General features: G+C 37.0%; 1 protein-coding gene across 4 annotated transcripts in view; it reads right to left on the reverse strand.

The window, feature by feature from the left end:
- LOC121368206 (E3 ubiquitin-protein ligase BRE1B-like) overlaps nucleotides 1–26,049 on the reverse strand; it is a 47,246-nt gene extending 21,197 nt beyond the window's left edge. For 3 of the 4 annotated variants that reach the window (XR_005957483.1, XR_005957484.1, XM_041492840.1), the window contains exons 1-11: nucleotides 25,851–25,879; nucleotides 24,436–24,640; nucleotides 22,839–23,006; nucleotides 22,374–22,443; nucleotides 21,785–22,060; nucleotides 17,585–17,760; nucleotides 12,629–12,844; nucleotides 11,463–11,588; nucleotides 11,016–11,189; nucleotides 7,595–7,730; nucleotides 6,483–6,604 (exon numbers count right to left, since the gene is read on the reverse strand). Coding sequence is in view for 2 of the 4 variants with exons in the window: in XM_041492840.1 (XP_041348774.1) it covers nucleotides 6,483–6,604; nucleotides 7,595–7,730; nucleotides 11,016–11,189; nucleotides 11,463–11,588; nucleotides 12,629–12,844; nucleotides 17,585–17,760; nucleotides 21,785–22,060; nucleotides 22,374–22,443; nucleotides 22,839–23,006; nucleotides 24,436–24,540 (1,569 nt within the window). In the remaining 2 variants the exon portion in view is untranslated. Of the gene's footprint in view, nucleotides 1–6,482; nucleotides 6,605–7,594; nucleotides 7,731–11,015; nucleotides 11,190–11,462; nucleotides 11,589–12,628; nucleotides 12,845–17,584; nucleotides 17,761–21,784; nucleotides 22,061–22,373; nucleotides 22,444–22,838; nucleotides 23,007–24,435; nucleotides 24,641–25,850; nucleotides 25,880–25,951 lie in introns of those variants that run through there. The other variant, XM_041492841.1, reaches the window with a different exon arrangement.
- Nucleotides 26,050–27,351: the final 1,302 nt, after the last annotated feature.

Below are 27,351 nucleotides of genomic sequence, written 5' to 3' on the forward strand. Positions count from 1 at the left end.
CAACATAGTTTACTCATGTCTTCTTAACACTAGGATCTTTTAGCCACAAACAAAAGATCTGACCGACATACTGACCTATTTGCCAGTGAGACAGGACTGACAATTTCACTCAACATAGTTTACTCATGTCTTCTTAACACTAGGATCTATTACCCACAAACAAAAGATCTGACCGACATACTGACCTATTTGCCAGTGAGACAGGACTGACAATTTCACTCAACATAGTTTACTCATGTCTTCTTAACACTAGGATCTATTAGCCACAAACAAAAGATCTGACCGACATACTGACCTATTTGCCAGTGAGACAGGACTGACAATTTCAGTCAACATAGTTTACTCATGTCTTCTTAACACTAGGATCTATTAGCCACAAACAAAAGATCTGACCGACATACTGACCTATTTGCCAGTGAGACAGGACTGACAATTTCAGTCAACATAGTTTACTCATGTCTTCTTAACACTAGGATCTATTAGCCACAAACAAAAGATCTGACCGACATACTGACCTATTTGCCAGTGAGACAGGACTGACAATTTCACTCAACATAGTTTACTCATGTCTTCTTAACACTAGGATCTATTAGCCACAAACAAAAGATCTGACCGACATACTGACCTATTTGCCAGTGAGACAGGACTGACAATTTCACTCAACATAGTTTACTCATGTCTTCTTAACACTAGGATCTATTAGCCACAAACAAAAGATCTGACAGACATACAGACCTATTTGCCAGTGAGACAGGACTGACAATTTCAGTCAACATAGTTTACTCATGTCTTCTTAACACTAGGATCTATTAGCCACAAACAAAAGATCTGACCGACATACTGACCTATTTGCCAGTGAGACAGGACTGACAATTTCAGTCAACATAGTTTACTCATGTCTTCTTAACACTAGGATCTTTTAGCCACAAACAAAAGATCTGACCGACATACTGACCTATTTGCCAGTGAGACAGGACTGACAATTTCAGTCAACATAGTTTACTCATGTCTTCTTAACACTAGGATCTTTTAGCCACAAACAAAAGATCTGACCGACATACTGACCTATTTGCCAGTGAGACAGGACTGACAATTTCACTCAACATAGTTTACTCATGTCTTCTTAACACTAGGATCTATTACCCACAAACAAAAGATCTGACCGACATACTGACCTATTTGCCAGTGAGACAGGACTGACAATTTCACTCAACATAGTTTACTCATTTCTTCTTAACACTAGGATCTATTAGCCACAAACAAAAGATCTGACCGACATACTGACCTATTTGCCAGTGAGACAGGACTGACAATTTCAGTCAACATAGTTTACTCATGTCTTCTTAACACTAGGATCTATTAGCCACAAACAAAAGATCTGACCGACATACTGACCTATTTGCCAGTGAGACAGGACTGACAATTTCAGTCAACATAGTTTACTCATGTCTTCTTAACACTAGGATCTATTAGCCACAAACAAAAGATCTGACCGACATACTGACCTATTTGCCAGTGAGACAGGACTGACAATTTCACTCAACATAGTTTACTCATGTCTTCTTAACACTAGGATCTATTAGCCACAAACAAAAGATCTGACCGACATACTGACCTATTTGCCAGTGAGACAGGACTGACAATTTCACTCAACATAGTTTACTCATGTCTTCTTAACACTAGGATCTATTAGCCACAAACAAAAGATCTGACAGACATACAGACCTATTTCCCAGTGAGACAGGACTGACAATTTCACTCAACATAGTTTACTCATGTCTTCTTAACACTAGGATCTATTAGCCACAAACAAAAGATCTGACCGACATACTGACCTATTTCCCAGTGAGACAGGACTGACAATTTCACTCAACATAGTTTACTCATGTCTTCTTAACACTAGGATCTATTAGCCACAAACAAAAGATCTGACCGACATACTGACCTATTTCCCAGTGAGACAGGACTGACAATTTCACTCAACATAGTTTACTCATGTCTTCTTAACACTAGGATCTATTAGCCACAAACAAAAGATCTGACCGACATACTGACCTATTTGCCAGTGAGACAGGACTGACAATTTCACTCAACATAGTTTACTCATGTCTTCTTAACACTAGGATCTTTTAGCCACAAACAAAAGATCTGACCGACATACTGACCTATTTGCCAGTGAGACAGGACTGACAATTTCAGTCAACATAGTTTACTCATGTCTTCTTAACACTAGGATCTATTAGCCACAAACAAAAGATCTGACCGACATACTGACCTATTTGCCAGTGAGACAGGACTGACAATTTCACTCAACATAGTTTACTCATGTCTTCTTAACACTAGGATCTATTAGCCACAAACAAAAGATCTGACCGACATACTGACCTATTTGCCAGTGAGACAGGACTGACAATTTCACTCAACATAGTTTACTCATGTCTTCTTAACACTAGGATCTATTAGCCACAAACAAAAGATCTGACCGACATACTGACCTATTTGCCAGTGAGACAGGACTGACAATTTCAGTCAACATAGTTTACTCATGTCTTCTTAACACTAGGATCTATTAGCCACAAACAAAAGATCTGACCGACATACTGACCTATTTGCCAGTGAGACAGGACTGACAATTTCACTCAACATAGTTTACTCATGTCTTCTTAACACTAGGATCTATTAGCCACAAACAAAAGATCTGACCGACATACTGACCTATTTGCCAGTGAGACAGGACTGACAATTTCAGTCAACATAGTTTACTCATGTCTTCTTAACACTAGGATCTATTAGCCACAAACAAAAGATCTGACCGACATACTGACCTATTTGCCAGTGAGACAGGACTGACAATTTCACTCAACATAGTTTACTCATGTCTTCTTAACACTAGGATCTATTAGCCACAAACAAAAGATCTGACCGACATACTGACCTATTTCCCAGTGAGACAGGACTGACAATTTCAGTCAACATAGTTTACTCATGTCTTCTTAACACTAGGATCTATTAGCCACAAACAAAAGATCTGACCGACATACTGACCTATTTGCCAGTGAGACAGGACTGACAATTTCAGTCAACATAGTTTACTCATGTCTTCTTAACACTAGGATCTATTAGCCACAAACAAAAGATCTGACCGACATACTGACCTATTTGCCAGTGAGACAGGACTGACAATTTCACTCAACATAGTTTACTCATGTCTTCTTAACACTAGGATCTATTAGCCACAAACAAAAGATCTGACCGACATACTGACCTATTTGCCAGTGAGACAGGACTGACAATTTCAGTCAACATAGTTTACTCATGTCTTCTTAACACTAGGATCTATTAGCCACAAACAAAAGATCTGACCGACATACTGACCTATTTGCCAGTGAGACAGGACTGACAATTTCACTCAACATAGTTTACTCATGTCTTCTTAACACTAGGATCTATTAGCCACAAACAAAAGATCTGACCGACATACTGACCTATTTGCCAGTGAGACAGGACTGACAATTTCAGTCAACATAGTTTACTCATGTCTTCTTAACACTAGGATCTATTAGCCACAAACAAAAGATCTGACCGACATACTGACCTATTTCCCAGTGAGACAGGACTGACAATTTCAGTCAACATAGTTTACTCATGTCTTCTTAACACTAGGATCTATTAGCCACAAACAAAAGATCTGACCGACATACTGACCTATTTGCCAGTGAGACAGGACTGACAATTTCACTCAACATAGTTTACTCATGTCTTCTTAACACTAGGATCTATTAGCCACAAACAAAAGATCTGACCGACATACTGACCTATTTGCCAGTGAGACAGGACTGACAATTTCAGTCAACATAGTTTACTCATGTCTTCTTAACACTAGGATCTATTAGCCACAAACAAAAGATCTGACCGACATACTGACCTATTTGCCAGTGAGACAGGACTGACAATTTCAGTCAACATAGTTTACTCATGTCTTCTTAACACTAGGATCTATTAGCCACAAACAAAAGATCTGACCGACATACTGACCTATTTGCCAGTGAGACAGGACTGACAATTTCAGTCAACATAGTTTACTCATGTCTTTTTAACACTAGGATCTTTTAGCCACAAACAAAAGATCTGACCGACATACTGACCTATTTGCCAGTGAGACAGGACTGACAATTTCAGTCAACATAGTTTACTCATGTCTTCTTAACACTAGGATCTATTAGCCACAAACAAAAGATCTGACCGACATACTGACCTATTTGCCAGTGAGACAGGACTGACAATTTCACTCAACATAGTTTACTCATGTCTTCTTAACACTAGGATCTATTAGCCACAAACAAAAGATCTGACAGACATACTGACCTATTTCCCAGTGAGACAGGACTGACAATTTCAGTCAACATAGTTTACTCATGTCTTCTTAACACTAGGATCTATTAGCCACAAACAAAAGATCTGACCGACATACTGACCTATTTGCCAGTGAGACAGGACTGACAATTTCAGTCAACATAGTTTACTCATGTCTTCTTAACACTAGGATCTATTAGCCACAAACAAAAGATCTGACCGACATACTGACCTATTTGCCAGTGAGACAGGACTGACAATTTCAGTCAACATAGTTTACTCATGTCTTCTTAACACTAGGATCTATTAGCCACAAACAAAAGATCTGACCGACATACTGACCTATTTGCCAGTGAGACAGGACTGACAATTTCAGTCAACATAGTTTACTCAGGTCTTCTTAACACTAGGATCTATTAGCCACAAACAAAAGATCTGACCGACATACTGACCTATTTGCCAGTGAGACAGGACTGACAATTTCAGTCAACATAGTTTAATCAGGTCTTCTTAACACTAGGGGCGGGATGTAGCCCAGTGGTAGTGTTTGCTCGATGCGCAGTCGGTGTGTGATCGATCCCCGTCAGTGGGCCCATTGGGGTATTTCTCGTTCCAGCCAATGCACCACGACTGGTATATCAAAGGCTGTGGTATGTACTATCCTGTCAATGGGATGGTGCATATAAAAGATCCCTTGCTGCTAATCGGAAAGAGTAGCCCATGAAGTGCCGACATCGCATTTCCTCTCTCAATATCTGTGTGGTCCGTAACCATATGTCTGACATCATATAACCGTAAATAAAATGTGTTGAGTGCATCATTAAATAAAACATGTCTTTCTTTCTTTCTTAACACTAACTCCTGTATATTCATAAATAATTATAAAATAGTCCTTATGAAATATATACTGTTAAAAAAAAATCATTCAAAATAACAGGTTTTCAAAACCTAATTCTGTTCACATCATAGCTTAATTTTCCATTTTTGCACCAACACCCTCACGCCCACTGGATGTGGGGTGTGGGTGGGTGTCAAAATTAACAGATTTACAGATTTGTTTCTCAATGTGCAAAGAAAGCTTCCAAAAAAATTTGGCTAAAATTGGTCAAGTAGTTTCAGAGGTGAAGGAAGGAATGAAATGTTTTATTTAACGATGCACTCAACACATTTTATTTAGAGTTATATGGCGTTAAGGACCAACAGGTAATGAGAGAGGAAACCCACTGTCGCCACTTCTTTTTAATTAGCAGAAAGGGATCTTTTATATGCACCATCCCAAAGACAGGATAGTAGTACTGTACATACCCCGGCCTTTGTTACATCAGTTGTGGAGCACTGGCTGGAACGAGAATAGCTCAATGGGGCCACCGACGGGGATCGATCCTAAACCGACTGCGCATCAAGCGAGCACTATACCACTGGGCTATGTCCCACCCTTTTAGAGATAAGTAAAAAAAAGAACAGTTCAAATGCATTTTACTATATAACTAATAAAAGTAAACTACACCACCTCCCTGGGAACAAGTGGGGAACCCAACATTAATGACATTAACAAATTAGATAAACCATCTATTGACCGTTACAACATTTGTAACATTGCTGGAACTAGAGATGAAGATTTTTAAAAATTGGTTTAATTTTGTTCCTTTTGGGCCTCACCCCTGAGGTCACTTGGGGTCAGAAAGATCAAATTTACAAATTTGTTTTGTCCATGTGCCAAGGAAGCTACCCACAAAATGTGGTTGGAATTGGTCAAGTAGTTTTGGGGAAGAAGTTGAAAATATGAAAATATGAAAAGTTTACGCACAACCATAAACTTATTCGATGTCTCTGCATCCACAGATGTAAATCCACAAACTGTTGGGTTTTTGAAAGTAAACTTAAAAAACCCATTTAATTAAAACAATTAATTAAAATTTTAATTGAATGAAAGTCACATTTATAAACAAGCATTGAGATGAACAGTCATACATGTAATTATAAAGCTAGTTGCATTGTTGCAGAACTTAAAAGTTTGTGAGAAATGAAACTAAACACAAAAGTTGAAGTTGATACTGTCTTCGTAGTCATTGCCAGATATCAAACATTTTTATCTCGACTTGTTTATACAAAAAACTCCAAATACGCACCTTAGCAATATCAGCTTGTGCCTCCTTCAGTCTCCGCTTATACCGAACAGACTCCATTTTCAACTGCTGGTTGTGATTTTGTAGACTCTGGATGAGATTTCGCATTTCTCGATTGATGGTTCCTGAAAAATATTGCATGGATTTTAACCTTTACACTACTGGATTAATTTTTGACAAAAACCATGTTGAGTAGGTACAAGTTTATAATTTTTATTGACATATATTCACTTAAATGTTTTATTATTTTCATGGGATTTTGTAATTTTTATGATATTTTAGATCAGTTAATGGTGATTAAAATTAGGCAAAAAATAAAAGAAGTTGCGTTTACTTTGTGTCCAGCTGTCCAGTATTTATGTCCATTATTCCCAATAACAGTGTTTTCTCACCAGAATGTTTTTTTTAAAACAAACTAAGATTCATATTGCAATATTTGGTGATTTTCGTTGTTGGTAAAACGATCAAATTTATTGTAAAATTAGCTATCAGCTATCGATCCGAAAAAAATTCTGCGACTTGTCACTATTGTTGTCAAGTGAAAATACTTGCTGAAAATAACTTTCTGAACTCAAAATTCCAAGCTATTTTCCACTAAAAAACAACAAACAAAAGCTAGCATGCTGTAAACTAAACTGTTTCCTGTTAAGAAAAAAATAATTTCAGTGAGTATCATGTGCAAAACGATGGGAAATATGAATTGGGGAATGCACTGTATACAGTGTACAGTATGTCGACTGGCGTGACGTTGGGTGAGATATCTCGCCTGCAGTAGTCAGAAGGTTAATAATGTTGTTTTTTAAACTTAAGGTCCGGTGGTAATGTTTTCAGATGATATTTACAGCAGGAACATCATACATGTATTAAAAGAATCACACTTATCACCCATCCCATCCCCTCCCCCTCCCCCCACCCCCCTCCCCCATTCCCAATGCTCTCAGTGAACTATGGAAACAGTATATAAATGATATCTGTTGCTGATCAGTAAATGTAATCTGTGTAATTTCCATTGTATTGGTTCCCACAGCGGTCACTTAATATGGGCACGAGAACCAGTCATGTGAGTAACGCAAGTGCTCACCCTTCTGGAACATGCATTGTCTGTATAATCATACCTGTTTGTTCATTGGCTGCTAGTGTCTGTTCAAATTCAATGCGCAGCATTTCGTATTCTTTCCTCACTTGAGCTAGCATGTCTTCCAGCTGAATCATCTCCGACCTCAGTTTCTTCTGACACAGGAGCTCATCGCTCTGACACAATAATATACACTATTATAGAGCTGGCTTGTTGCAGTCAAGTACAAAGTGAAACCACAAACATAACTGCTTGGTGATATTGTCAAAGAAAAGGATTGCTCATTCAAAACTTGATGGGGCAGTAAATACTAAACAGAATAGACTTCATTAACTCTTATATTCCGAAACTCCTGACATTATACAATTTTGTCACATACATGTAGCAATAATGGTGGCACCAATTCTAACCAATCATCTTTCCATCAGTTTAACTGTCTTGAATAATGTGACCAATTTCAAAAGGTCCTACACTTGAGTGGAATTTTTTTTAATGAAATATGAGACTCTGTGTTGCAAAGATGCATACCCAGTGCACCAACACATACTGACAGTTTAACAAATAAAAAAACCCACAATTTTAGAATGAAGTTTAAACCCCATTTCAGGGCTAAAAATTTGTGCGAATCTCCGAATCCGATTCGTGCCAGGATTCACGCAAGCATAAAACATCTGAATCTATTTGGATTCGCGTGAAATATTTCCAACAAATTATTAAATTGAATAATCAGTGAATAAAACATTACCGAATTTATAAAATGAAAAAAAAAAAAAAAAAATAGTCTGGCCATCAAGCTTCAGTTTAAACTGGCTTCAAAAGCGTAGCATACATTCAAATCTGTGCATGTTCGAAACTTAGTGGTTTATCGAGACTAAGTCTGGCTGGCCTGGAGCCAAGCGGTGGTTGGCCCATTTCTGTGAACCAAACTGCAAACAAAGAGAACCGAAAGGAACATGTTTGTTCAATATTTACATAGTAACAATAGACAGTAATTAAGTGTTCCCAAATTTACTAATACACCAAACATTTCTATGTTAGTTCGCTAATATTATGTTCCTAACCTTGAATTACCTGTTCTTTTTAATCATTACATATTTTTGTCGGTTGTAGAAATACGCTTCAGAAATATCCATACAATGGGCAAAATATATCGGCAAAAGTATCCTATGCGCTGTTTACGAATAAGCAATCTTCAGAAGTGTGTATGTGTGTATGTGTGTGGGCGGTTCAAGGTAAATCAAATGGCCACATTGGAAACCAATCAAATAGTTAGCGAAACGTTTGCTGGCTGAACTTGGGGCTGGTAAGACACCTAAAAACATTAACGGTAAAAAGAAAATGGAACCAACAAGTAACAAAACTGTTAGTAAAAAATAAAATAATAATAAAAAATGTGTTTGTTTTTTTTGCCTTAAAATTGGTTAAACTGTTACTGACAAATTGGTTATTCTTTTCAATAAATAGTAAGGTGTGTGTGTTGGGGGGAGGGGGGGGGGGTTTAATCCATATACAGTGAGTAGCATATGACACAGAATTCTATATACTAACACTGTTGATAAAGTTCTCTAAAAATGTTTAGAATCGCAGGATTCCCATGGACTGCTTCAATGGGAATCCACATGAATTCTCGTGAAAAAAGCCCAATTTTTAGCCCTGCATTTAAAAAGACTCTATTAGATGGAACTATCTTATACTGGCAGCAAATTCAGTTAATCAGTGTTTATCAAGGCTCTACTCAAACAAATACTGATTAACTCTAGAGACAGTGACATCACAACTGGCACAAGTGTAGTTTCACAACATGCACTTTTGCTAAATCTTATTAAAATGTTATGTTCATTGGATATTCATTGGATTTTAAACATATGACTCTTTGACAGCAAAGGCTTAAATACAGTGGACTGTCTAAACCAGATTCACCCGGGACCAATAAAATATGCCAGTTTAGACAGAGTGCCGGTGCAGACAGAGTTTGTCCAGAGTTACAGTTCTTGTGATATATTGATAAGAAAAATTACCAACATAAATAAAATGTCATATTAACCAAACATTTTGACTATGCGTAAGACATTTGTAAAAGTAAGTCTAAGTAATGGTTGTTTTAGTTATTGGTATAAACCTGAAGATATCTGCCTTTCTAAGAAACCAATCAAACTCACGATAAACCAAATACAACGGGTTGTCTGTGAGAAGTGGGACACAAGTTCAGTCCTGACTTTTGAAAGTGGGATATTAACATTTGACTGTAATAAAAAATATGTGTTCAAACCAGAATGCATATAAAACAAGCAGAATAAATAACATTATTTTATTGATTAAAATTAAATCAAACAAGGGTCTGAATTAATATTTTATTATTGTAAACAGTTCGGTATGATGCAATGCATGTATGAACACATACACATAAAATTCCGATTTATCTTGCTACCTATTGTTCATTGTTTATTTTTCCTTCAAAAAGGCGATATTATTTCATAACACGTTCTTTGGTGTCCTAATTACTGGGGAACTGCTGTCATTGTTTAAAAGGTGACCACTGGCAGACAGTAGAGGTATGATTGTGTGCCGGTGTAGACAGCTAATAACCACATAAACCGTTCTTTTGTTCTTGAATTTGCATTTGAAGTCCTGAATAGACAGCATCCAGTGTAGTCAAGACTATTATTCCTAATAAATTAATGGTAGTTGAACGGGACTTTAAACTCTGCCAGTTTAGACAGATGCCGGTTTAGACGGAGTCCACTGTACCTAAATATCAATGGGTTTATGCATGGATATTATTAGATAAATTGTGTTAAGAAATCGCTGAATATAATATTGTAATCCAAATACTATATTGTCCATTTGTAATTTGTCTTTCCTCCATTTTAAAAATACATCTATTTTATCCTTAAATTACACATTACTAACACTTGTAGCTAACTTTTGTTATGCAACCTCAGTCTTACAAAGATATTTTATCTAACAAATGTCATGATACAGTTTCAATTTCTTCAATTCTTGGCCGTGTTTGATTTTATACCACATTTTTGAAGACATTTTACTTCTGCTTCTTCAAAGTTTTTGCAGCTGAACACTTGCCCAGTGAAATAGTCATTGTCATGGTACACTGCAACATACTGACCCTGCTTACTGAAAGCAAAAGTACCGAAGCTGCACTCATCATTGATGGATTCATCCGAATCATCATCTTCCACATTTAACTGGTCATGTTGATCAACAGTGTCTGTACCTCCTTCCTCCACTACTGAATCCTGGACATCACCAGAGGTGACTCGCCACCAAGAAATAACTTCAAGTTTCAAGAGATCCGGAAAGCTTCAGAAAACGACTTTTGGCACCCAGTCCAGTTTTTTATAGCGTATTTTATTTTTAATGGCTTTCTGTTTAGCTTTAACAAGGGTATGTCCTTCAAAAATTTTTCAACTTCTGTAGAATTCAAGCATTCACTTAAGGCTTACCTCCATCTGTTCGATGTGACGGAGGTGAGTGTTCTTGGTGTTCTGAAGCTGGTTCCGAGCCTCCTCCAGCTGCGTCTTCATGGTAAGACTCTCGTTGTAGAGGACAGAAAACTTCGACTGAAGACATTTGTACTCCGTCGTCTCCACAATCACCAACTCGGGCAGGTGCAGAAGCTGTTTGGGTAGATAGTAAACGAGGAAAGATTGTTTAGTTAATAACAGCTTAGCAATCCGTTTAGCATCAGCTATTGTGTCATGTGATAGCATACTAGTAAATGAAGATAAATTTTAGAACTTGAACAGCTGAAGAAACTATGATTTGAATGATTTTTAACTTTCAAAATGAGAAGACAGAGATGCACACAAAAGCCAAAGTTTTAATGATGTAAAAAACTAACCCAAACCAAAATCTTTATGTAATAATAAACTAGGTTTGTTAAAACTAACATCCATTTTTAATTTTTCAACTTCTTTCTTGGCTTCCTGATGATCTTTGTTTATTTTCTCCAACTCTGTCAGTCGGTTTGTTGCCAGCTCACGCTGTTCTTCCAACTCAGAAAATATTTCATCCAGCTACAAGGAAAGGAAACACAGAACTTATGATTGCTGCTTTGTACATGGTAAAAAATAGTGATGTGTATTGCTAACATTTTCGTGTTGCAATATATTGAGATACTGGAACCTGAACTGCGATACATACCACGATGTACTGAGATACTGGAACCTGAACTGCGATACATACCACGATGTACTGAGATACCAGAACCTGAACTGCGATACATACCACGATGTACTGAGATACCGGAACCTGAACTGCGATACATACCACGATTTACTGAGATACCGGAACCTGAATTGCGATACATATTACGATATATTAAGATACCGGAACCTGAATTGCGATACATACCACAATATATTGCAAAGACAAACTCTCAATTATTAGAATTTATAAAGTGCTCTAATGTTATGTGCATTTTGTATAACTTAAAAAAATTATACACCAGTCAATCAAGATTGATTCCGAACAAGTGATGCTATTGTTTCTTTTCTTAAACTGGTAATTTTTGCTTAAAAATATAATATGTGTGCACTAACACACATACAAAATATACAAGCGTAATATACCAGTACGCTAGAAAAATATTGCAATACGTATTGTTCAAAATTTATATTGTGGTATACCGGTTATACTGCACATCTCTAGTAAGAAGTCAGAATAACCAGTACCATGGTATAGTAGCACTATATCAAATAGCATCTTGATGGGTCAAAGTTCAAAGTATCCCAACTTTTAACAGTATACTGTCATGCCTGCCACTGACAAGAAAAGTGAAAGGTTACTCCAAAGTGTTGTTTCATTTCAAGCAAATTTAGTGTACGACTAGAATGATCATGGACACTTGTGTTGATGCAATGTCCAAAATATAACAGTAACTTTGGCTCACCCTTTCTTTGTTTAATTTTTTAAATGAGATGTTTTAACCCCCAAATATGTCCTGATCAACCCACTGCTCAAATAAGGTGATGGGTCCTGACAAAATCAAACATTTCTTAAGGAACTGTCATATTAACAATGTGAAAAGCAGCGACAATGACAAGTTGTTGTATACCCTGGTTCCTCCAATGCTCTTCACACCTTCCACCCTGATAGCACCAGTTGTTTCCTTGTATGTCCTGATGGTGTTGTAGGCGTCGGCCAGGAGGCGGTCGAGCTTCTCACATCGCTGGTCAGCCTTCTCAAACTGATACTGCAGATCATCGAGCTCGTTCTTCAACTCAGCAATCTCCGTCTCTGTCGACGTCACCTTGTCCTGCAGCTGAGAAATCTGAACACAGCAAAACTAGTGGTCACTCTACACCGAGGGAAACCAACACAAACACAATAATACATGGTATAAATGAGCCACCACATATTAACATTCAGATTACTGGATTAATTAAACAAATGCAGACACAGTAATACATGGTATAAATCAAGTTTATAACTTTTACTAACATATTTTCACTTAAATTTTTTTATAAATACATCAAATAATATTAATTTTTTGAAAGGGTATCATTTTCATGTTAATGTTGTTGAAAATTACATTTAAAAAATCAATAGTCATTTCCATCTTATTTTCTTTGTCAATTTTAGTGTGTGTGGTCATGATGTCTCTGGTGGAGCTGGGTTACCAGGTTGTGTATAGTATTAGTAAGATGAACTTTAACAAGTGTAATAATCAGTGGTCACTCACCAGGTTGTGTATAGTATTAGTAAGATGAACTTTAACAAGTATAATAATCAGAGTGGTCACTCACCAGGTTGTGTATAGTATTAGTAAGATGAACTTTAACAAGTGTAATAATCAGAGTGGTCACTCACCCGCAGTGTGTGGTCATGGTGTCTCTGGTGGAGCTGGGTCACCAGGTTGTGTATAGTATTAGTAAGATGAACTTTAACAAGTATAATAATCAGAGTGGTCACTCACCCGCAGTGTGTGGTCATGGTGTCTCTGATTGAGCTGGGTTACCAGGTTGTGTATAGTATTAGTAAGATGAACTTTAACAAGTATAATAATCAGAGTGGTCACTCACCAGGTTGTGTATAGTATTAGTAAGATGAACTTTAACAAGTGTAATAATTAGAGTGGTCACTCTCCCGCAGTGTGTGGTCATGGTGTCTCTGATTGAGCTGGGTTACCAGGTTGTGTATAGTATTAGTAAGATGAACTTTAACAAGTGTAATAATCAGAGTGGTCACTCACCCGCAGTGTGTGGTCATGGTGTCTCTGATTGAGCTGGGTTACCAGGTTGTGTATAGTATTAGTAAGATGAACTTTAACAAGTGTAATAATCAGAGTGGTCACTCTCCCGCAGTGTGTGGTCATGGTGTCTCTGATTGAGCTGGGTTACCAGGTTGTGTATAGTATTAGTAAGATGAACTTTAACAAGTGTAATAATCAGAGTGGTCACTCACCAGGTTGTGTATAGTATTAGTAAGATGAACTTTAACAAGTATAATAATCAGAGTGGTCACTCACCAGGTTGTGTATAGTATTAGTAAGATGAACTTTAACAAGTGTAATAATCAGAGTGGTCACTCTCCCGCAGTGTGTGGTCATGGTGTCTCTGATTGAGCTGGGTTACCAGGTTGTGTATAGTATTAGTAAGATGAACTTTAACAAGTGTAATAATCAGAGTGGTCACTCTCCCGCAGTGTGTGGTCATGGTGTCTCTGATTGAGCTGGGTTACCAGGTTGTGTATAGTATTAGTAAGATGAACTTTAACAAGTGTAATAATCAGAGTGGTCACTCTCCCGCAGTGTGTGGTCATGGTGTCTCTGATTGAGCTGGGTTACCAGGTTGTGTATAGTATTAGTAAGATGAACTTTAACAAGTGTAATAATCAGAGTGGTCACTCTCCCGCAGTGTGTGGTCATGGTGTCTCTGGTGGAGCTGGGTGACCAGGTTGTGTATAGTATTAGTAAGATGAACTTTAACAAGTGTAATAATCAGAGTGGTCACTCTCCCGCAGTGTGTGGTCATGGTGTCTCTGATTGAGCTGGGTCACCAGGTTGTGTATAGTATTAGTAAGATGAACTTTAACAAGTGTAATAATCAGAGTGGTCACTCTCCCGCAGTGTGTGGTCATGGTGTCTCTGATTGAGCTGGGTCACCAGGTTGTGTACAGTATTAGTAAGATGAACTTTAACAAGTGTAATAATCAGAGTGGTCACTCTCCCGCAGTGTGTGGTCATGGTGTCTCTGATTGAGCTGGGTCACCAGGTTGTGTATAGTATTAGTAAGATGAACTTTAACAAGTGTAATAATCAGAGTGGTCACTCTCCCGCAGTGTGTGGTCATGGTGTCTCTGATTGAGCTGGGTCACCAGGTTGTGTATAGTATTAGTAAGATGAACTTTAACAAGTGTAATAATCAGAGTGGTCACTCTCCCGCAGTGTGTGGTCATGGTGTCTCTGGTGGAGCTGGGTCACCAGGTTGTGTATAGTATTAGTAAGATGAACTTTAACAAGTGTAATAATCAGAGTGGTCACTCACCCGCAGTGTGTGGTCATGGTGTCTCTGATTGAGCTGGGTTACCAGGTTGTGTATAGTATTAGTAAGATGAACTTTAACAAGTATAATAATCAGAGTGGTCACTCACCAGGTTGTGTATAGTATTAGTAAGATGAACTTTAACAAGTGTAATAATCAGAGTGGTCACTCTCCCGCAGTGTGTGGTCATGGTGTCTCTGGTGGAGCTGGGTCACCAGGTTGTGTACAGTATTAGTAAGATGAACTTTAACAAGTGTAATAATCAGAGTGGTCACTCTCCCGCAGTGTGTGGTCATGGTGTCTCTGATTGAGCTGGGTCACCAGGTTGTGTACAGTATTAGTAAGATGAACTTTAACAAGTGTAATAATCAGAGTGGTCACTCTCCCGCAGTGTGTGGTCATGGTGTCTCTGATTGAGCTGGGTCACCAGGTTGTGTATAGTATTAGTAAGATGAACTTTAACAAGTGTAATAATCAGAGTGGTCACTCTCCCGCAGTGTGTGGTCATGGTGTCTCTGATTGAGCTGGGTCACCAGGTTGTGTATAGTATTAGTAAGATGAACTTTAACAAGTGTAATAATCAGAGTGGTCACTCTCCCGCAGTGTGTGGTCATGGTGTCTCTGATTGAGCTGGGTCACCAGGTTGTGTATAGTATTAGTAAGATGAACTTTAACAAGTATAATAATCAGAGTGGTCACTCTCCCGCAGTGTGTGGTCATGGTGTCTCTGGTGGAGCTGGGTCACCAGGTTGTGTATAGTATTAGTAAGATGAACTTTAACAAGTGTAATAATCAGAGTGGTCACTCACCCGCAGTGTGTGGTCATGGTGTCTCTGATTGAGCTGGGTTACCAGGTTGTGTATAGTATTAGTAAGATGAACTTTAACAAGTATAATAATCAGAGTGGTCACTCACCAGGTTGTGTATAGTATTAGTAAGATGAACTTTAACAAGTGTAATAATCAGAGTGGTCACTCTCCCGCAGTGTGTGGTCATGGTGTCTCTGGTGGAGCTGGGTCACCAGGTTGTGTACAGTATTAGTAAGATGAACTTTAACAAGTGTAATAATCAGAGTGGTCACTCTCCCGCAGTGTGTGGTCATGGTGTCTCTGATTGAGCTGGGTTACCAGGTTGTGTACAGTATTAGTAAGATGAACTTTAACAAGTGTAATAATCAGAGTGGTCACTCTCCCGCAGTGTGTGGTCATGGTGTCTCTGATTGAGCTGGGTCACTAGGTTGTGTATAGTATTAGTAAGATGAACTTTAACAAGTGTAATAATCAGAGTGGTCACTCTCCCGCAGTGTGTGGTCATGGTGTCTCTGATTGAGCTGGGTCACCAGGTTGTGTATAGTATTAGTAAAATGAACTTTAACAAGTGTAATAATCAGAGTGGTCACTCTCCCGCAGTGTGTGGTCATGGTGTCTCTGATTGAGCTGGGTCACCAGGTTGTGTATAGTATTAGTAAGATGAACTTTAACAAGTGTAATAATCAGAGTGGTCACTCTCCCGCAGTGTGTGGTCATGGTGTCTCTGATTGAGCTGGGTCACCAGGTTGTGTATAGTATTAGTAAGATGAACTTTAACAAGTATAATAATCAGAGTGGTCACTCTCCCGCAGTGTGTGGTCATGGTGTCTCTGGTGGAGCATGGTGACCAGGTTGTGTATAGTATTAGTAAGATGAACTTTAACAAGTGTAATAATCAGAGTGGTCACTCTCCCGCAGTGTGTGGTCATGGTGTCTCTGATTGAGCTGGGTCACCAGGTTGTGTATAGTATTAGTAAGATGAACTTTAACAAGTATAATAATCAGAGTGGTCACTCTCCCGCAGTGTGTGGTCATGGTGTCTCTGATTGAGCTGGGTCACCAGGTTGTGTATAGTATTAGTAAGATGAACTTTAACAAGTATAATAATCAGAGTGGTCACTCTCCCGCAGTGTGTGGTCATGGTGTCTCTGATTGAGCTGGGTCACCAGGTTGTGTATAGTATTAGTAAGATGAACTTTAACAAGTATAATAATCAGAGTGGTCACTCTCCCGCAGTGTGTGGTCATGGTGTCTCTGATTGAGCTGGGTCACCAGGTTGTGTATAGTATTAGTAAGATGAACTTTAACAAGTATAATAATCAGAGTGGTCACTCTCCCGCAGTGTGTGGTCATGGTGTCTCTGATTGAGCTGGGTCACCAGGTTGTGTATAGTATTAGTAAGATGAACTTTAACAAGTATAATAATCAGAGTGGTCACTCTCCCGCAGTGTGTGGTCATGGTGTCTCTGATTGAGCTGGGTCACCAGGTTGTGTATAGTATTAGTAAGATGAACTTTAACAAGTATAATAATCAGAGTGGTCACTCTCCCGCAGTGTGTGGTCATGGTGTCTCTGATTGAGCTGGGTCACCAGGTTGTGTATAGTATTAGTAAGATGAACTTTAACAAGTATAATAATCAAAGTGGTCACTCACCAGATTGTGTATAGTATTATTAAGATGGACTTTAACAAGTATAATAATCAAGAGTGGTCACTCACCCGCAGTGTGTGGTCATGGTGTCTCTGGTGGAGCTGGGTCACCAGGTTGTGCATCTGCTTGTTCTCCTTGCGCAGGTCGGCCAGCTCACTCTTCACGACGTCCTCCACCTCAGCCAGCTTCTTCTGAATCTCATCCTTCTCCTCGTCCTTCTTCTCATCCCCACTCTCATCTTCCTCTGTCAACAGTCAAACACAACAACTCCTTCATACATACACTTCAACCATCGTACTGATAAAAGCAGTGATAAATAAGCTTACTGACCAATATATCTATTGGAAATTACATTCATTCTAATGAATAATCTGCTATCTTGAAAATGGGTCTGTATGTATTTTTATTCAGGTGAAAATATGTTTAAAAATGGCTCATTTCACATTTTTGACACTAAAGCACTTTAAGGAATAATATTTATTAATTTCAAGGTTTTTTAAAATGTCTTTTTTCATGTTCCATCCCAAGATGTAAATTGTGTAACAAATAGTATGATTCCATGCAAAATTGAAGAGTTTAACGCTCAGGCCTCTCAATCTGGGAGTCGGTGACTTATGGGTCAATTTTTCAGGTGTCAATTAACAGTCATTTGTAATTATTTTTTTACCCAATAATGTACAGTATTATGAATTTGTATCAGTGTTCTCGCTGTTCCATTTAAGTGGGGTGGGCCACCCTGCTGTTCCATTTAAGTGGGGCGGGCCACCCTGCTGTTCCATTTAAGTGGGGTGGGCCACCCTGCTGTTCCATTTAAGTGGGGCGGGCCACCCTGCTGTTCCATTTAAGTGGGGTGGGCCACCCTGCTGTTGCATTTTCCCACCCTGCTTTTATGTTTTGCGCCCCCCCCCCCCCCTTTATTTTTCTGTGCCCCTCTTTACTTGCCTGCATCCTACTTTATTTTACAGCATTCAGCTCCCCTATTTCAAAATGTACACTTTTTTCACATATTAAAAAAACTGGATCAGTCTGTACACTGGCCATCAAAGGTAACAAGCCACGATGTCTATGGAAATGCAACTGATGAAAAACTACTTGGTAGCTTATGACAATTACCATAACGTGATTTAACAGTATTTTTAACAGCCTCCATTGTGTCCCATACTGGTATCCATCTGTATGTTTGATGCACACAATAAAAGTTATATTTTATTTGAGCAATGAAAACATTCCATTTTTATTGTTTTGGCCATTTCCAACTAAATAAAACCCTTATCTGGTGCCAAATTTGTCACGTGATCAGAACAATCATTCTGCCTTTTGTGGTCACTGACTCTCGTCTGACGAAAACTTCAGTTAAAGTTACGTAATTGCAGATTTTTATTCACTGACATTTGTTTATTCAGCAATTCCTAATAAAATATTAGAAACTTTTCTTTTTTAGGGATATCACTGCTTATAAAAACAATGGAAGTGGTAGTGTTCGACATTAAAATCATTTATCTTGGGTGTCAAGTAATGTATACACTGCTTTTACAAAAATGAAACTACAGTGTTCGAGATTAATGGTATCCCGATATCCCGGGGATACCAGATTTTAATTCTGTATACCAGACTTCAAGAAACAAGTATCGCGTCGAAATACCATATAATGTTGTTGGGTTTCTTAATCCTGAGTTTTTATTTTTCGTTAACTATAAAGTCATTATTTGCCAACGAAGTTAAGTAACAGTATTTTTAAGCTCGTACCCTGTCTAATGCTATGTCGTAACAATATTTTTACCAACTCGTACTCAGTCTAATGTATAACTGGAGCAATAGCGGTGCAGTAATAGACTGGGAACCGATAAGTTGCTATTGTTTTTGTTGGATGTTTGCTCCCTTCAAATTTTATTTCAGATATTGATTCCATGTCTGCAGAAAATTTATACAGGTAGGTTTATCATTAGTAATGTCGAGAACATTTATAGATTACTGCTAAATACTAACTTATGTCAGTATTACACCAAATAGAATGAAGCAAATCTGTTTGCCGATTTCGTTTGATTGTGAATTCTGCTATTTCGATTATGATATCAGTGTAGCAATAGGCAGGGAACAAGAACAGTGCTGTCCAAGTTTGTTACGATGTAATTTATGAAGTTAATTTTAGTGGGATGCTAAATTCTCAGGTGGGATACCAGACTTCGAAATGTTAGTATCCAACTGGGATACTGCCCAAAACTTTTAATCTCGAACACTGAACTACTTTTATCAGCTAGTGATATCAAAGCGATCGATTCATTCGAAGAAGATGAAAATAAAAAGAACAGAACAATGTTATCTCACATTAGGGAATCAATTTTAGAAAATATTTATTAAAATAATATTTAAACTTCAATCGGTTCTGCAAAATGAATGCCTGTGATATCAGCGTGAATGTCAGACCGATAATACCTCTAGTTAACGGCACCAACCTTTTTGTACCACATACCGAGGGGCAAAATAAGGGGTATGTTTTTCCACAAAGTCGACAAACACAAGGATATATGGTAACCACATTTACTCCTTTTTGGGGCTTTTCTGTTGTTGATTTTTTGAAGGACGGAGAAGGGAGGTCGCGCAGCCACCATCCTTTAATTTTCAACCAGCGAGAATACTGCGTATCTTAATGTAACAAACATGAATTAAAATCTTATTGAAAAAAACCATTTTGTTTACAAGTGTTTAAGTGATTAAGCAGGAAGCAACTAAAAGGAATGAATAAAATGGGTGGGGGGTGATGAACAGTTTGATGAACAGTTTGATTAAAGTTAATTTTCTTTCATTCACATACTGTACGTGATACAGATTAGTGTTCAACAAGAAAAATTATGCACATATAACAATTAAATCATTTAAAACATATAACATGTTTCTGCATATCTGCATTACAAAAATGTCAATAGTTTTCGTTTAAATTCGATTTTAATACAATTGAGTTATATGTTACTTTTCCATGTGGTATACAAATATCAATAAAGCGTGGAGGGGGTGGGGGTTCCCGGCCAGCATTAATGGTCTCTTTGTATTATAACACAAGAAGAGATTTGCAAAATTCATGGAATATTACATTGTAGTTTTCATTTGTCTGAGAGACTGTGTACGAAGGACAATCATGTAGGTACAACTTTGTTTCAGCTCCAATATTTTGTAATGGTGCATGTACTCGATATTTGTTTTATTAATTTATTGTTACATTGATATCAAAACATGTTCCCATTTGGACTTATTCGTCATTCTATTGGCCATATCATCAAACATGGTTTGTAATAAAAGTTAAAATGTTTTCAGTTCATTTTAAGAAATAAAACAATACTGTTGTGAGTGCTAATTATCTGTCGTAAATTCTACCTGCACACCTAATTTGGGACATTTTGGCTGTAATCCATATTTTACACCACATCAAGCGTTTTCGACTGTTGCATACATATATTTTACTTTCATAAAATTTACTCGAGCTCCCGGGTCACCGGAGCCCTAACACGTTAGAGTGATATACATGTAGCACCTGAAATTTCTGATGATTCCTCAAAGAAAGCACAATACACAGATTTTTGGGGGTTCTGGTGTTTTTGTGATGTGATTTACAAAATAAATAGATTATGGCAATTTTGACATCATTCAAAGATTAAATTTGTTTTTATTTCTGTGTTGTTTTTTAATTATCCTGATCTTTAAAAGCCTAAGCATTTTTTTGAAACAAAAAGGATCTTTTTAGCAGAAATAAAACATTAAACTTTTGGAATTTATTCAGTGTTAAATCGTTGTTGTATCTTTTATTTATTTATGTATCTCCATAATTGCTGCAGTTTTTCATCATACAAGGTGTTACATATGAAATGGCAAGCCTGATGTGCTATTTAAACTACTTTTAATTTTCAACCTTTTGTCACACAAAAGAGCTATTTTTAAAACATTTTCCCCATCTCTGTGTAAAAATGTTTGCTTTTATCATTAAATCCACAAATGCATCAATATTGTGCATTAATCTGCTGGATTAGACGGCCATGACAAAGTCACTAGGACCATTCATCCACTAGGTGGTACCAGTTGCCCAAATCTTGGGTCATAGCTTACTTCCCTCAAACAAGACATCATGGCCTACATGTTGGAGTGCACTGGCTGGAATGTGGGGAGGGGGGTGATTGATCTTAAAGCATATAACACCTCAAGCACCACTTGCCCTCAATTCAGCATTTGAAAGCTGAGGCTAGAGGACAAGACCAGCTACTGTATCTACACTTTTTAACCTTTTTTCTCATCATCTTCATTTTCCTCCTTCTTCACTGTAGAATCTTGTCCGGACTTCAATGCCTGTCCAAGCAGATCTTCTTTTTCTTTCTCAGCTTTATTCTCCAGAGCTTTGTGTAGCTTTTCATTGCGTTGTAACATGCGATCAAATGCTTGCAGGAGTTTGCCAATAGCACGCTTGGAAAACTCAACTCTCTGTCCGAGCGTCTCCTCCAACTCCTGTTTGTCCCAAGTCGACAACATGGCCAGGAAGGACGTAGTTTCATTGCTTTCATCTGTTAATCAGAGTAGAAGAACACCAACAATACTTAACCTATATCTTAAGAACAACTTTTTAGTTGTAACCAGACTCCCCAGTTTTATATTTAAAAAAAATTAATGTACTGGTACAGAAGAAATGAAAAAGGACAAAAACCCTGAAAAACAAACTAAGTTGGAATAAAAAAAACAATATATAAGATAAGATTCATATTGAGGAAAGATTAGAAATATTCTCAGGGAATGTACAAACTGATTAATGGCTAGTGACAGAAAATGAGGAACAAATGAATAAACAGTATTTAAAATCATTTTCAAGAATATCCTCACTTTTTGTTTCTGTTTCATCTGCTGTCTCAGCATCTAATCTCTGTAAAAGAACTCGAACATCTTCATCCAGCTAAAAATAAACACACACAAAATATTTTTACAACCAATACTTAGAATGAAATGAATTGAGGACTGTAAGAGTTCTTTCCCTTACTTCAAAGATGACAAATCCAAGTGTCTACATAATATCATATTCTAACAATCAGGGTTGATCCAACAATCAGACAAAATGAAGTGAAAGATCTAACACACATGAATACAAATAAAAATGTTAAGTTGTTTCAGCTCAGTTTCTTTATGTTAATCCGAAATAAACAAGAAACTTATAAAATTGAACACTAGAAGGTGGAATTGCTGAAATAATTGTCCATAATTGTCACTTTCATCTATAGTGCTGTGTTATTTTCAGTGCTACAGAAGGTGTTTGATATTTGAATGAGGAAAAACAAACGGAGTTATCTGAACCTGATTCCAGTATCTGTTAACAATCATGAGCACAGCATCATCTGTTCGCTGTCGATTTTCCAGCTGCTCTATTCGTTTGTGTAGTTCATTCTCAGCCTTCTTTCTCTGTTCTATCCGCTCAGCCAACTTCTTGTTTTGAAAAACTAGAACCTTAAGATCAAGTTGTTCCTAATGGAAAAAGATATACCATTTTTACAACAAATATGTTAAACAATAAAACCTGTTAATAGAACTGAAAATGGATTAACATTCAATTTTAAATTAAAATCATAGGTCACACAAGATACATCAAAGTGGAACAAAATATATGTTATTTCAGTGTTCAGAATTTTTCTAAAAACCCACTAGCTCTATAATGTAAACTACTGTAAAGTATTTCATTTTCACACAAAATAAAATCACTATATTCATGGGTTTTATTTTTGTGCATTCTTGATTAAACTCAAAAATAAATAAAATTGTATTTTCCAATAATAGCTTTAATATTTTTAATGAAAGCATCAACATTTAAAACATTATCAAAGTGTCAAGCAGAAGAGCTAATGGAACAAAGCACGGGTAGTTAGTTTTGTTTAACAACACCACTAGAGCACATTGATGTATTAATTATCAGCTATTGTCTTAAAGAGAAACCCACTATATTTTCAGTCTGTGTTAGTTATAGCTTATCAGTTTATCGCTAATATTGGTTCAAAGACAAATGACAGCAAACAGAAACTCAATAAAGCTAATAGCAAGGTAAATCCTGTTTCTATCTTGCCAAATGTAATTATTTATCGGGATCTTAAATTATTATTCAGAATCTGATAATTTAAATTTTTCATGGGACCTTAAATATTGCGCCAGATAAAAGTATTTTACAGTAAAGCCCGCTACTGCGACTTATTAAAATTGGTCTTAATAGTAGGGTGGTCCCAATCTGAATTACCAACATTCAAAATGTTTGAGAAATGACACTCTCCCGACATTTTAGGACGTCCACTATTAATCATTGCAGCTAATCTTTGCATGTGTTGTCAGTGTCTATGAATAATAAAGTACTAGGATGGTACAAGTATAGCATTTGTTTTCATAAAAAACGTGTTACTCTGTTTAACTGTTACTTTTCAACATTATTATGTGCAAGTTATACAATAAAATGATGGTGCACTGTACCTTCAAGAAATTAACTATGACTTCCTAGTTTGAAAGTAATACCTTTGTCTTTCAAACTAAATAAATATAAGATTATTTAATTGCTAGTTTGAGTGACATATATACCTGCAAGTAACTTTAACACCATAGCATGGACAACTAGGCAATATTTTTATTGTTTGTCACTTACGTGACAAGTACAACCATTGGGTCTGACTTTACTGGTTGTAATCCATAATAGCAGGGTGGTCTTAATAAAAGGGTTGTTTTATTATAAAATAATAAGGAAATAGTCCATTATTTAGAATATTGGTCCTTATTTGGTGGTGGTCGTTAAGTGGGGGTTTTACTGTACATTATACATATATATTTAATCTGCAGTAGTACACGGATCCTCCTAAATTCTCTTACTTTGATATATTAATTCAGTACCACAGGTATGGTAAAATACAAAACTATTTACCAGATTGTAAATTGGACCCATCTTCATGGACTCGATGCGAGTCATAGCTTTCTTGGCTGAGGGACCAGCTGAGCCAGACTCGTCAGCCGGCCGTTTGGAAGCCATGCTGCACAAAACAAACCCCACTCTCTGCCTCAGCTCTCTCTCTTCCAGTACCTCTAACAATCCAACGATTACACCACACTTAGCTTTGTACCATCACCACCTGAGAGGAATGGGAAATGACCGTCAGAAGTTTAAATTCAAAACATGAAAAATGTGGTACTGTATAGTGATGCAACAATTACAAAGCTCGGCGATCTATTTTTTGACTGGGCGATTCCGCCTTGTGCAGCAGTTACAGGGGCTGTCTCATAAAGGAGGCAGTACGTAGCACATACTTTTGCCGTATCCTGTCGATAACACCCCAAATGTATCCTTCAAATTCAAAATGGAATCAATAATGTGTAATTGTTTTGGTTTAATGACGTAATTAAATCCAAATTCATCCAAAACGGCATTAGCCAACTCTTCCATGTTGTAACGTCACTTGGTATGAGACGGCCCCCCAGTAACTGCTGCACAAGGCGGAATCGCCCAGTGGCGATCACGTGATCTACGTCTCGAAATAGATCGCCAAGCTTTGTAATTGTTGCGACGGAGTGTTACGAAGCGTAGCTGAATATGGGTGCTTTTGGGTTTCTTTCTGTAGTATGTGTATTAGTGATTAATATGTGGATTTTTTTTGTATCAGTTAACTCGAAAATGATCGATGTAAAGGTATTTGACGTCAAACAGGATTGTTGTGGTATTAGAGCGGGAATCTTTGCCTACCGTTTGGTAGTCAGGAATTGCCAAAAATATACATAGGTTGGTCTCTGACTGTAATGAGAGCGTATTTATGTCCAAATGTCCGTCTAGCTCTCTTACAGTCAGAGTACTAGGGCTAGTTTGTAATATAACATTATAATTGTGTATTTAAAAAATATATTAATGTTAGGTGTAATGTATGACATTATTTAATTGGTTACGAACTGGTATGCTAGTGGTTACGAAACAGTATGGTACGAACGGGTTTGGGTACGAAACGTCTAGAAACCGGGCAAGTTGACCAACAGTGTTAAGTGTTGGGGGCGAGTTGACCTGCTTCCGAATCATATATCACTATTAACAGGATCATAGATGGGGAGGATGCATGGTGCATCCCTCCCACAACACACACATCTAATGAATAACAAATAATGGGAATCGGTCTTTTTCTTTTTTCTGGCAATTTCGAAGTCACCCCACTCCAAGCGAGTTATGTTTTATTGAATTAAATATACAAATATTTTTTTTTACAAACATATACCATTTTCTATTATTTCATATAGATGTATAAAACTAAAATCTTATTCTGTTCATAATTAGGACAATTTCGAAAGAAAATAAAGCACCGTTTAATATTCACGCCATCTTGGTATAGACTGGTAATTACAATGGTGCTCGGTTGTATTTTCTATAATTCAACAACTAGAAAAGTACCAGTTAATCTTACAAAAAGGTTGCACACCACCATTTATTTTCGGATGCATTTCCCTGCAAATTTAAATTCACTGTTATAATATATTTCGTGAAACAAAAAGAGAAAAACTGACTGCTATCTTAGGAAATGCATTTGCTTCACAAACTTTCCAACAAAAAATTAACATAGGTTGACAACAAATGTTTTGATTATCCACCTTTATGTCAGAGCACAGCCTCATTTTGCATATAACACGTCACTTGCACACAAATAGGCCTACTACTACTAGTAGTACTACTACAGAGATCAGCCTACTTGTATCACCCCATCTGCGGGAAATTTAAGTGAATATAAAATATCCGAAAACGCATTTCAGTATTTTATATTATTAGCGCCTCTATCGCAGATTAAGAATAATTGTGTATTTAAGTTTTTTGCTGTCGTTGTTTTTGTTTGTTTATTTGCCGTCAGTTTTGTCATTGTCTAAGAAACGGTCTGGACCCATTTAACTGAAATTTGGTAGGTAGTTATAGCTAAGGTTTTCCAAGGGGACTGACTGTGTAAACATTTTTTTTTTTTTTTTTTTTTTTTTTTTTTTTTTTAGTTTTTCCCTCCTTCTAATACGAAAAATTAGGCTACTTCTAAACTCGGACAGCTACAACAAGTAATGACACGAAAAAGGTGGTATGGTGTCGAAAAACGTGTCTATTATACACCACACTTCTGGGGTTTTTTTTATATCCAAATGAATTTATAAATGCTCCAGATTTTAAAAATTATTATTTTGCAAGATTGTAGTTTATGATGTGCACGATCAAACTCTGTGACTTTATTTGACTTACATGTGGTTGGTTTTTTGTTTGTTTTAGTGGTGGGTTGTCTTTGTGTAAGTTTTTGCTTATTTATTTACTGTGGTGTTTCTTTTTGTTGTTTTTTGTTTTTGTTATTTATTTTTTTTTTTTTTTTTTTTTGGGGGGGGGGGGGGTCTTCTTATTTCTTCTTCTTGTTTGTAGCTTAAAAAAAATGGTCACCTGAAGAAGTTAATTAAATTGGAACTGAAAATGTTTGTGGAATTATTTTAATATACATTATATATTATAATATTTTAATTTTTTTATGTATATACATGTATATGCATATGTAGGTAGGTAGGTAGTTACAAACGTATAGATTAATCGATGGATTGTCAAAGTCTGTTTTGTTTAACGACACCACTAAAGCACATTAGTTTCTTAATATTAAGTGGCTCTTGATACATGTTGACTTTTACATAGTCTTAGAGAGAATGTGCAATCTGAGTGGAGCTAATTTTAATCAGATTGAGAGGATGTGTGTCTGCTTATGTGGATCACTCTACAGAGAGTGTCACGTTTGTGTCCCTGCACAATTTCGCTTTTATTTATATATAGAAAGCTAAGTTTGTTGTCTTTAAC

This window comes from Gigantopelta aegis, chromosome 3 (assembly GCF_016097555.1).
Source record: "Gigantopelta aegis isolate Gae_Host chromosome 3, Gae_host_genome, whole genome shotgun sequence".
Classification (NCBI taxonomy): domain Eukaryota; kingdom Metazoa; phylum Mollusca; class Gastropoda; order Neomphalida; family Peltospiridae; genus Gigantopelta; species Gigantopelta aegis.